The sequence below is a fragment of the Bidens hawaiensis genome, unplaced genomic scaffold (genome assembly GCF_021521415.1).
Source record: "Bidens hawaiensis isolate Kalapana, Puna unplaced genomic scaffold, B.hawaiensis_p1.1 tig00020116_1, whole genome shotgun sequence".
In the NCBI taxonomy this organism is placed as follows: domain Eukaryota; kingdom Viridiplantae; phylum Streptophyta; class Magnoliopsida; order Asterales; family Asteraceae; genus Bidens; species Bidens hawaiensis.
The window spans coordinates 297514-310328 of NW_027493058.1; the positions used below are offsets into that span (position 1 = coordinate 297514).

At 35.6% G+C, this 12815-nt stretch overlaps 1 protein-coding gene, 1 non-coding gene and 1 pseudogene across 2 annotated transcripts; 2 read left to right on the forward strand and 1 right to left on the reverse strand.

Annotated features, from left to right (window-relative positions):
• Window positions 1-318: 318 nt before the first annotated feature.
• On the forward strand, window positions 319-1009 carry LOC143559908 (putative O-methyltransferase 3 pseudogene; annotated as a pseudogene).
• A 1512-nt stretch (window positions 1010-2521) lies between these two features.
• Window positions 2522-2593, reverse strand: TRNAN-GUU (transfer RNA asparagine (anticodon GUU)). The gene has a single exon. It is a non-coding gene; the product is annotated as a tRNA-Asn (tRNA).
• A 9343-nt stretch (window positions 2594-11936) lies between these two features.
• LOC143559909 (uncharacterized) lies at window positions 11937-12539 on the forward strand. Its single transcript, XM_077048339.1, has one exon. It carries the CDS (start codon window positions 11937-11939, stop codon window positions 12537-12539), a length of 603 nt encoding a protein of 200 aa, XP_076904454.1.
• Window positions 12540-12815: the final 276 nt, after the last annotated feature.

Genomic DNA, 12815 nt, shown 5'->3' on the forward strand with positions numbered 1-12815 from the left:
AAAGGAATACAATAGGAATTTCATTTAAAATTCTTGTAAATTGAATACCCTTTAGTATTTACATCCACTTCTTTTCTTCTAGAGGTTGTGGAAAATCAAGAAATATCTAATAAAAGAAAAGGAAAAAGAAAAGGATATTTGCACCCTTCATGCATGGGTATATAGATTTATTATCAATGCATAATAGCATACGTGCATTTTTTATTGCAGCCCTGTCACTTTATACAAGCACTATCATGATGACTAATATTAATGATTGCAAGAATTATCATATTCAGGTTCTTAATTAATATTCAGGTTCTGATCATGCCCATCTTCACATATTTTCCTATATATTGATAAGGTCGGTATGTTCACAACATGTCAAATTGTGTCTGAGATGGCACTCCAAGATATTGAGCAATCTAAAGTGCTACTTGATTCTCAAGCCCACATAGGGAACCATATTTTCAGCTTCATAAAATCCATGTCACTAAAATGTGCAGTTCAGCTAGAAATACCTGATATAATCTATCGTCATGGTTCGCCAATGTTGCTTTCTGAGTTAGTTGAAGCCCTCACCATAAACAAGGAGAAAGTTCCTTTTATCTATCGGCTTATGCGTATCCTTGTTTACTCTGGTTTGTTTGTGAAACAACAAGTACCCACCACACCTGGAGGCAATGATGAGGAGGGAGGAGAAGGATATTTGCTAGCACCTGCTTCTCGATTGCTTCTAAAGGATGATCCATTCAGTGTCAGGCCCTTTTTGCTACTCATGTTGGATCCAATGCTACTGGATCCATGGCAACACACGAGCAAATGGTTCCAAAGCGACGATGTCACCACATTTTACACAACATATGGGGAAACATTTTGGAATATGGCAAGCAAAGAGCCGAAGCTTAATAAGCTAGTGAATGAATTTATAGCTAGTGATTCAAGGCTAGTTACAAGTGTGGCTCTTGAACAATGTGGGGGTGTTTTTGAAGGGTTGGATTCCATTGTCGATGTTGGGGCCACTTTATAGTCCATAATTTCATGATAAGAAATTCTTGTACACAATAAATGAATAAATAATCATCAAAACTTTTGTTCAAAAGGATTGAAATAAATTTTCAAAAACAAGCTAATTAATGATTACATCAAAATTGGAAATACTGAGAATACCTTAAGCACAACTGCATGAGCTTTAGGAATGCCTTCAAACATGTCTCCACCAACATAACTCAAATTTTTTACTTCCAACCAGACCATCAACAACACGAGGAAGATCAAAACAAATGCACAAAATATTGGGAAAAGCTTTCATGATAGCTTCAAAAACACCCTTCAAAATATTGAGGCGACCGGAAGGGAGGCGAGCGAAGTGAGGCCACTTTATAGTCCATAATTTCATAGAGATAAATGGTTCAGCTCTATACTGGCACCATAATATCATATTGGGGAGGAAGATTAGAATTAGAAATTGATAGAAAAGCAATGATATGGGTTCGAGTGAGTAGGCAACAAAAACTATCTATTCTAGTTCTATTATCAGCAATGGGGTTGAATATAAGAGAAATTCTAAAGAATATTTGCTATCCTGAACTATTTTTGTCTTTTCTGAATGATAAAAAAAATAGGGTCAAAAGAAAATGCTATTTTGGAATTTTATCAACAATTTGCTTGTGTAGAGGGAGATCTGCGTTCGGGAAGGATGAATCGCTCCCAAAAAGGAATCTATTGATTCTCTCTCAATTGGTTGGACCATAGGTGCGATGATTTACTTCACGGGCGAGGTCTCTGGTTCAAGTCCAGGATGGCCTAGCTGTGCCAGGGAAAAGAATAGAAGAAGCGTCTGACTCCTTCATGCATGCTACACTTGGCTCGGGGGGATATAGCTCAGTTGGTAGAGCTCCGATCTTGCAATTGGGTCGTTGCGATTACGGGTTAGATGTCTAATTGCCCAGGCTGTAATGATAGTATCTTGTACCTGAACCGGTGGCTCACTTTTTTTAAGTAATGGGGAAGAGGACCGAAACATGCCACTGAAAGACTCTACTGAGACAAAGACGGACTGTCAAGAACGTCAAGAACGTAGAGGAGGTAGGATGGGTAGTTGGTCAGATTTAGTATGGAATATCCAGAAAGGCATTTCAGGAATCAGTTTGATTCTATCTCTGTTCCTTCCGTTTGAAGAAAGAAAGGATCCCAAAGAAGCGATCTTTCTTTTAGTTGTTGAATCTCTCTTTGATTGAGCAATGTGTGATATTCCGAATCCTCATTACTAATGGAATCAAAATGATCTCTGAATTGATCAGAAGATCCTTTCAATTGGCTAGAATCCCTTACTTGAACGAAACTAGATCTTATGGAATCATATTGAATATTAGATATACATTTCGTACCTTCGGATCATCCCTATAATATACAAAGACAAACTCCTGCTAGTACTAGTACATCTAAGAATTCTTAATTGGATAGTTGTAAATAGCCCCAGGGCTATGGAACAAAGGAGTATCCCGGACCTACACCGGGGTGTTGACGGCGATTTTCAAATCTCCTCAAGTAGGATTCGAACCTACGACCAATTGGTTAACAGCCGACCGCTCTACCACTGAGCTACTGAGGAACAACGGGAGATTCGATCTCAAAGAGTTCCATTCCCGTTTTCAACCCATGAATTCCCCACTTGTCCGACTGTTGCTGAGCAGTTTTTGGATATCAAACGGACCTCCCCAGAAGGTAATTTTAATGTGGCCGATTTCCCTTCTTTTGCAATCAGTTTCGCTACAGCACCCGCTGCTCTAGCTAATTGTCCACCCTTTCCAAGTGTGATTTCTATGTTATGTATGGCCGTGCCTAAGGGCATATCGGTTGAAGTAGATTCTTCTTTTTTATCAATCAAAACCCCTTCTCAAACTGTACAAGCTTCTTCCAAAGCATACGGCTTTCTGGATGTAGATGGTGATATCTATACAGATGGATCTTATATATATGGTATAATGAAGTACCACATGGGTGGATATACTACTACTAATGTAATATCTACTTATTGGTCTTGATTGGAGATAATTTAACTACTGGTTGGGGGAAGTTCTTTCTATTTGTATAATGTAATCTACATATATAGACTCGCGAGAATCTCTGAGTGTTCAGGCATTCAATCACTATTAGATTGAGATGGATAATTTATAGAAAAAAACATGAAAAAAAATGATTCTTTTTTTTAACCTCTCGTCAAAAGAATAATATACTATCTCCCAACTCCTTCAGAGAGACAATCGGGAAAGGGTACAGATTAGATTAAATAGGAAAAAGTTTGTAATAGATAGCAATTGATTTATTTTAACTTTGAAGGGCAAGAAAAAAAGGAATGTACCCTCTTATTTTATTACTAGATGTTCCATTAGTAACATTCCTTTGTAGTTTTAATTTTTGATTTTACTTGTGTTTAGTCTTTCCTAATTAGAAATCATATAGAAATTTTTGAAATGGATTTTTTTGATTGGTTCATCAATGGTGTTCGCCTAGAATCCCTTTTTGACTCTGGACCATTCATCTACTGTTATTAGTGACCAATAATGGAATAATTCTATCATAGAGATAAGGGCATAATTCACATGGACATAGTAAGTCTCGCTTGTGCTGCTTTAATGGTAGTCTTTACATTTTCCCTTTCACTCGTAGTATGGGGAAGAAGTGGACTTTAGAAGCACTCCTAATTTAGTTGAGGAATGAAACGGTATCAATTGTTTTATAGATCGTTCTGCAACGCATTTTTTATTTGAATTGAAATCATTTTCAAATCAAAATATCTTCGTTTCCAAATTCCATTGGATTATAGAGGATAAATGTATTCTATAACAGTAAAACAAAACAATTATTTCAGATTCATTGGAATAAATAGATGTATCAAAGAAATAGAATTGGGTCCTACGTAAATTCCATATATGGATTAATAACTACATATATTGAAGATAGAAGCTAATATAGTATACCAACTTTATTAGAAACAATTTTATACACTGCTATAACACTAATAGAGAGTATGATAAGTAAGAAATCAATTTCTTACTTACCATACTCTCGGATCTCATAGAATCAACGATTATAGCCCGTTGATTTCATTTAAGGCGCAAAACAAAAATAGAATACTTTTAATTTGATTTTCTTCAACTATTGATAAGAATTCAGAAGTCAACCCCTTTCCTTTGACCAACGGGTCCTCAAACCAACTTGTCCTTCCTTTCTATTTCAAAGGCCTGTTTGCATTGCAACTAATAGAAAAAAACGACTACTAGAATATTGTTGTTTTTGCAAATAGATCAACGACTTCCTTAAAGACTTCACCTGCTACTCCGTTTTGGGTTATATCATCTTACAGGTACTCTAAAAATCCAATATTGTTGCTTTCGCCATGTAAAACTTCGGTCGCAACCATAACATCTTGGGCACTCTTGTCAGTCATCAACTCTGTTAATTGATTGTTTATATTAGACTGAAGCTCTACTATACGTTCACTGGACGGGTTAAGACCCATATAATCCTCATAAATTCCATGAGAAGGAGAAGAAACCTTAGTACCGGACGATTGAACACTATAATCGTTAATATTCGTTGTGGATTGACTCTCATTTCTACTATAAGCACTGGAACTTGAGTTCAGACTATCCTCATCAAAGCGAAAGATGCGTTGGTTTTTCATATGGATTGATTGAGACAATGAAATTCCCTCCTTAAGTCCGTCAAGCCTGTAGGAGTAGGAGTAGTGAATAAATATAGAGAGTTTTGCTTGGTTGTTAACCAAGGGAAAAAAGAAAAAGAAAACCACTACTCACCAGTTTCGAATCAAACAAGTATCAACAACAGCCCCTTCTCTGCTTTTCTTATCTCATTCTGGAAGTAAAGTTGAGTCAACATTTATTCTTCTTGTTCCGCTGTGAATGTATCGTTATCGTATTCAGTAGTTTTCCCTGCTCGCTAAAACCCTTCTTCTAGTCTTTATCTTGAATATTTCTTATTGTCTTTCCCTTTCATTTTGATATCAACTCTAACATTAACAAAGCATCGGGCGGGGAAGCTTTCAATATTATGATGAAAGAGACTATCGGAGAAGGTCCCACTCTGCTTGCGTCCGCGTCGCCTTATCTTGCTGGAGGCGTTTTCAAAATATTTATATATTTAAAATGAAATTCTAGAAAATATATCAAAAAAGAAAAAGAAAGAAAATGAATAGAAAGAAAATAAAAAAGGTTTCTTAGGTTCTTGCGTCCCTGTGCCCAAAAGGAAAGGTGAGTTCGGTTTGAGTGTTCATCGATCGGGTGGATCTATATGCTCCAGGGTGGTGAGACGAGATGTAGCGCAGTCTGGTCAACGCATCTGTTTTGGGTACAGAGGGCCATAGGTTCGAATCCTGTCACCTTAATGAGGCATTCAGTCAGCAAATACTCAAATATGAACTCCTATTGATAGGGAAATGCTCAAAGGTTCTTGTTCAAATGCCAAATCCCTTAGATTACTCACCATCCCCTGAAATACCCAATTCGATACATTATGACAAGCTTAGCCCCCATGACTGGAATACTGCCTTTTACCTGTACAAAGCCATAAGCAGTACTCCCCCTTAAAGGCAGCGATTCGTTTGGTTTGCTATTAATATAGATTAAAGACCAAACCTTTCTGCGAAAACGTTACGGAAATGATCTACCTTTCGAATTTTGATCTTGACATGTCGGTGGTCGGCTCGCGAGTCTAAACGAGCTTGCCATTTATGTAATTTTTTAAAATATATATTTAATAATTATTAATTAATATACATAAGGCTATGAAAAAATAATTAGAAATAACTAAATAATATATATTATTTTATACATAAATTTATAATAAAAAAATATATATAAATTATATAAAAAATAAATGATATATAGTAAACGAGCCGAGCTCGAGCTTGAAAATCTATTCACGAGCCGAGCTCGAGCTTTGAAAATAGAGCTCGAAACGAGCCGAGCTCGAGCTCGAGCCCTGTACAAGTTAAAGAGCAGAGCTCGAGCCTAGTCGAACTCGGGCTTGGCTCGGCTCGGCTCGTTTGCACCCCTAATATTTTGAATATTCAGAATTAATGGAAACTCATTTTCACTAAAATTTTTCCTACATTTCCCTTTTTAACTTGAAAATACTGAAGTTTCATTTATCAAACTTCTAACAAATTGTTATTTCAAGTTCATATAAACCCTCAAATAAGTTATTATTTACTTATTAATATAGGGTTTTAAAATCTTCAAATATTATAACACATTTTTCAAGTATATATAATACTACCAACTCAATACTTCAAACAGGTTAAAAAGTAAAGACATGATCCAACACACATACAGCTTCAGTATCGTTTCAAAGAATCACGCACCCTCCAGTTTCACATGGGTGTGAATATTCGACAACAACTGCAGGACGTACATTCGGACAGACAGGACATACATTCGGACAATATACATCTGGCCAGACGGGAGAAGGGTACTCTATCTTGATACCTTCAGATGTAGAACTACTGGCTGGATCTTGATTTTTGGGTGATCCAACGTAAACCATTTTAGCTATTTTTCCAATTTTCATAACACGTTTTACGACACTCACCGGATCAACATCTCCAACAACGACCAACGTCTGTTTTTCGAGATCAAGTGATATTTTATCGATGCCTGAAAGATTTGTCACGGACTTTAGAACTTCGGTCCTGCACTTTTCGCAGTGCACATTCACATATATCTCAATTTGCTAATACATTAAAGTAAGGTTTTATTAGCTGTTTGTAAGAAAAAAAATAAATAAATAAAAGAAGAAGAAGAAGAAATAACAACAAACTTTAGTGTGAATTAGATGTGCTAATTAGTAATTACCATGATATTTTAAACATGTATTTCTTTTGTATGCTGGCATTTTTACTATAACTTGAGTATTTATAATATGAAAGCACATAAGGTGCTTGCAATGTGACATCTCAACTGTAATATTAACTTATATATGAGGTCATCCATTTTCGAAGTTGGGGTTACTTAATTAACATGTTTAAACTGTGGAGTTTTGGTCTCATCTAGAAGCAATAACGCCAGCATGCGTTAATTGCATTTGATGATCAGTATAATCAAAATGAACGACCGAAGATGTGGGGATTCACGACATAATATCCATATTTTGTAAATAGAATGTATTGTTTCTGCTAGCTAAGAATGATATTCTCATACCAGATATCGAAGTTATAAGTTATAAAACTAATATGAGACAAATAAAAATATAAAAAACTTGCCCATGACACTATTAATGACGCTTCTAGAAACACAGCTCAATTTGCGACGTTAGTTGTTGTAGCAAAATTATGGGAAATAGTTTATAGCCACAATTTTCCGACAAACCTGATTTGTGCGAATCTCCTAGTATTACCTTAGAGTTAGACATTTCGATGCTGATGACAAGCTAAAAAGAAACCACGATTTGAATTGCAACCATGTATGTGTGTGCATTATATATATGTTTCAATTGCATGGGATAAATATTAAAGTTGCCAATAGGCACATGCTTCCAAGTTGACATTCAATGAGAAGTTTTCAAACTCAAAGGACCAGAGAAGAAGGGGGTAAGAAAATGATGTTTGAGACATTCTTTAATGCAACTAAGTGGCAACCATGAAAGCAAGCACCAATTAAAATACGAAGTTAATAATAATATCTAAATGCTTATATCAAGAGGATAATTGTTAGACGCGGGCTAACGTAATAAAAGAAAGTCAACTTGCTGTTATATCGTTGTCTTTGAAACAGTAGGTCTAGGTGGTTGTTGTAGACCATCGACGTTTGATTCGCCAACTTGTCAAATGACATCAGCATCAAACAATGACATTTTCAATTTATTCTCCGTGTTAGAAGTTAATAATTATATCAAATATTAATTCCTTCAAGATCTCATCGTGTTGGTTTACCTTATGTGTGATTTTTCTCTTTTTAACAACTTAAATTACACATTTTCTTTTATCACTAGGGAATTGAACACTCACGGCCTCACCACATAAAAAAATATCAACAGATTGATGCAACGTGGTTGATTTTATTATTTGATAATGATTTATCGTAAAATACTTTCAATGATGAATCATCTTAGACGTCGAAGCTCAAACATCAGTAAATGATTTATCTCTACAATTACCTGAATTCCTTAATTTCCTCTTTGTTTCCCCTCACAAGTTTTATACATATGTGGAGCTCATATAATTTTGACGTATTTGTTGCCTGATATTGGTATAATCAAAGATTAAATTGTATTGCATGTTAATGTACAAATTTGATTACCGTCCCTTGGAGTTTTGCAAGATTCGATGTTTTATACAATTTTTTTTTTTTTTGGAAAGAGAGGGCTAAGTTACAAGGGTTAATTACTTGGGGGCTTGGAAAAATATTTTTTTTAAAAGGGGGGTTACCTTCATTTGTAATGGCGGGGAGTTTTAAAAATATAAAATTAGTCAGAGAATTTAAGAACTTTTACATGTACGATGCATCTCTCCTCCATTTTTAACGGCGGGGACTACAAAAGTATCTTCCCTCCCTTTCTAACGAATGAGAGATAATTTGTAACGGCAGGGAGTTTGCAAAAGGATTTTTTAATGTCAACTTAAAATTAATCTTTCAAAGTTTGTGGTTTAAGATTTTAAAAGATAAAAATTTAAAAATAATATTACAAATCAGTTTTTTGTAAACTTCGTGTGTATTTCTTTAATCGCCATACGTGATTTTCTTAACTTACTTTTTTCTTGACTAATTTCTTTTACAAGAGTACTTTGCAACGCATGAAACGAGGTTTAAAATGAGGCTCGTACATGAGATATATTTGTCTTCAAAGTAGGTGGTTCAAGATTTTGATGGCTGCAATTTAAAAACAATGTTACAAAATAGTTTTGTAGAACTTCAAATGACAAAGTAGTGTCAATCCCCAAAACTTTTCTACAAATATATAAAAACATTTTGTAGACTCCCTGCCGTTACAAAATGGAGGGGAGATAACTTTTCCAGACTCCTCTCCGTTAGAAAGGGAATGAAGATACTTTTGCAGTCCCTCTATTAACAATGGAAGGGAGTTCTTACATTCTCTGACTAACTCCGACACCCCTATATTTTTAAACCCCCTCCCCCCCACCCCCTAGTGATTAATACTTGTAATTTAGTGTAACATCTCGGATTTTTCGAACTCGTATTCGTTTACGTTTAAACCGACTCGGGAACATTGTTAGATCTTTATTATTTACAAAAATCAAGTAATTATAAGTATTTAAGATTTAGATTTTTCATTTAATACCCTTTATGTTTTAAAGTTCTTAATTCTTTGTCTTAACTTTAAAATAATCAATTTTTAAACATTTATGGAAGTATAAGGCCTAAGCATGTCAAAAGTCAAATTGTCCCTTTTTGTACTGGAGCGCCGCGCGGCCCGAGAACACCTTGGCCAGCACGCGCCGCCGTGGAGTCCCTAATCAGGTCGTTTAAGTATTATCCTTTTCCTAGTTCGTTTTTGGCATGCAAATCGCTTATTTTTGGTATAAATGCAATAAATTAAGGTCCAAGAAAAGTAATATAACTAAAATACGTGTCCATATACATAACCCCTTGAGTAAACACGAAATCCACAGCTTATTTCATTGATTTAGTCATTAAATATATATTCGGTTTCCTAAACGAGTGAATTAACTATATTTAGTTTGTTTTAGTGTTTTCTATATAAACAAATTATCTAATCTCTGCCACAAACTTCCCTAAACCCTAAATAATCATTCCCCAGCCGTCACTTGCCTCTGTTCATCGTAAACTCTTTGGTTTTTGCTTATTTGTTGAAGATCCAAGTTTGTTCGTTTGACTTTGCTTATAATAGACCTTTGACTCTTTGTTGTGGTTGATTCTTTCACTTTTTGAGTAAGTTGTAAACTAAGAAATTGTTCATACATATTCCCTAGTCAATAAACTTCGATTAATTTCGGTGGTTGAAAGGTGTTGACTGGTCAATTCGTTTAAAACTCGTTAAAGGGCAAAACAGTCAACAAGTTTGACTTTACGTTTTCTCATACTTCTGGTCGGATTCAACGTTTGGTCCAGAAGACTTTTATTCTTGTAACGAAATTTTAAGGTTACTAACCAAACCCAACTTCCGATTCGCTGTTTGGATTCTGGTCAGTACCAGCTCGCTTAAATCTTAAATCTAACATAACTTGAGTTCTAAACGTTCGTTTGGATTGATTCCAGCGGAAAAGAGTTTGTTTTTACTTATATTATCATATCTCAAAGTTTCAGGTTCTGTTGGTTTGTTTCGTTTGACGCATAGTGGACGACTCGCTTAATCATTAACTCGTTTATTCATATTTGTATTCACTTGCCTTTAATCAAAGGTGAGTTTTATCATTCCCATATTTTACTAAGTTTTCTAAACGTTTGGGGACATATGCGTACTATTTGTATTTCATATTATATATATATGTGTGTGTGTGTATGTATGTATGTATATATATATATCTCAAACAATAGCAAACGTATAATTATGTGTAAATTAATCAAATATACGTGTTACATGCTTATTTGTGCTAATATTCATTCATTCGTATTATTTGGAGGGGTCCAACATATTCCCATGTATTGGGTGCTCATGCTATTGACCAACACCCGATTCGCTTGGCAACGGTGTCATTACTTGCTTATGGTTTGATTCGTTTACCGCAATTTACTACGTTATGCTTATTTTTCATACTATATTGTATCATTGCAAAACTGGTGATAATCTCACTCAACTTTATGTTGACAAATTCTATTGTATTTTCTACGCATATGCAGGTTATTGAGTCGGAATTTTACAAGGAAGATTGGAATCTTCTCAACCTCCTCAAAGAAATAGCTAATTATGGACGTTCGAGCATGGTTTCACTACCTTGAGCATGATGTCTTATGGCTATAAGACTATCTTCTGGAATTTATTCTAAGTGTTGAAGGCTTCGAGCAAGCTACACTTCATCAAGCAAGGATGTTCTTCATCGAGTATAAATTGCCAATTGAGCAAACAACTTGATCTATCCAGCTTAAACCAAGTGTTTCGAGCACATTGGTGGGTTGATCATGGATGCAATAAAGATAGATCTCAAATGTTCTAAGTATAGACTTCGAGCATGGTTCAGTCCCGAGCAAGCTTCACACCCGAATATGCTGAAGGTTGTTCACAAAAGTCACAATGCAGGATTGAAGAGATCTAAAAGAACATGCTTGCTCGTAGGACTTATTCGAGCAAAGCAAGAGTATGTCATGAAGATTGAAGTTTGCTTGAAGAGAATATTTTCTATCTGAAAATATTCTAAGTAAAGTCTGCTCGAAGACTTGTATCGAGCATGCTATGCATATCAAGTCTGCTCGACTAAGATATATCATACTCGAAGACTTGTATACACTTGTATTTATTTATGTCACTCATAATGTAATCATTAGGGTTTCTAGAAGGAATGTCTGGGCCTATAAATAGAGTCCTAGGTTTACAATGAATAGGAAGAGCATTTTACGGAATATGAGAGCACAATCACCTGAGCGAATATTCTCTTTGTGTAACCTCGTACATCCGCCGTCACGAAACCCTAGACATTCCTTGCGTTAAATCACTGTTCCATTAACAATTATTCAATAATAGTGAATCTTTGTCTTCTATCATTATTACTGAATATTTATTGTCATTCAAACCTTCATTCCCAACCCTTGAATATACTACTTCCGTCGGGATATTCAAGAGGCCTTTGGGTTATTAGATCTGGTGTGTTCTTGTCAACCTACAAAGGTTTGCACCAGGTTCGGTCCTGACAAGTGGTATCAGAGCTGTGTTAGCTCTCTGAAGGCCACGGGATTGAAGGTTTAGAGTCAAAGGTTGAAGCTTGGAAGGGTTAACGTGTGACTGAGTTCAGATCTGAAAAGATGGATGAACAAGAGGTGTCGACAAACAAAATACCAAGGTTGCTTGGTCAAGAAAACTATATAAAGTGGAAGGTACTGTTTGAGGCTGCCGTTAACTACAATGACACAAAACTATGGAATTCCATCAGAAATGGACCCTATGTTCCAACTGCATCTCCAAACAATAATCCTACTTTGGAAAGGCAAATGAGAAGAAGAGATGACAAAGCCCTGTCCGTGCTGAAATTGGGACTATCATGGGAGATCTTGACAAGTGTGAATCATCACACTAATGCTAAAGATATGTATGATGCGGTTGTCGAAATGTTTGAAGGAAATGTCGAGTTAAGGGACATAAAGAAGGATCGTTTGAAACAACAACTTGACAGGTTCAAGTTCAAGGATGAAGAGAGATTAAAATATGTTTTGCAAAGATTCATGGCAATTGTCAATGAAATCAGAACCACTGATCTTCAGATCTCATATTTCGATTTGAACAAGAAACTACTCACTTCACTATCTGGTGAATGGTATACAGCCAGCAAATTGATCAGAGAGAAAGTGAATTTTCCCAACTTAAAGTTGGATGATGTGATTTCATTCTTACAAGCAGCAGAGCATTAAATGATTGAGAATCATATGTTGAAGGAAGAAAAGTCAAGTTTCCTAGTGACAAATGCACTAGTTGCACCCATGGGAAATCTCTCAGCAAATGCACCCAATTGTAGAAGAACCATCTGATACTGGTTCAATTTTTGGAGCAAGTCAGTCAAGGTTTAATATTCAATGACTAAAGTTGATAATACATCAACTGCTAGTGGACATGCATCATATGTTCAATCTCCTAGTCAGGGGAATGAGTACCAAGCACTGTTTTCAATGTTTACAGAGTCATATAAT

What these genes read in the sequence shown, in the direction of transcription:
- LOC143559909 (XM_077048339.1), top strand. Translation starts at nt 11,937, where the DNA reads ATGGATGAACAAGAGGTGTCGACAAACAAAATACCAAGGTTGCTTGGT.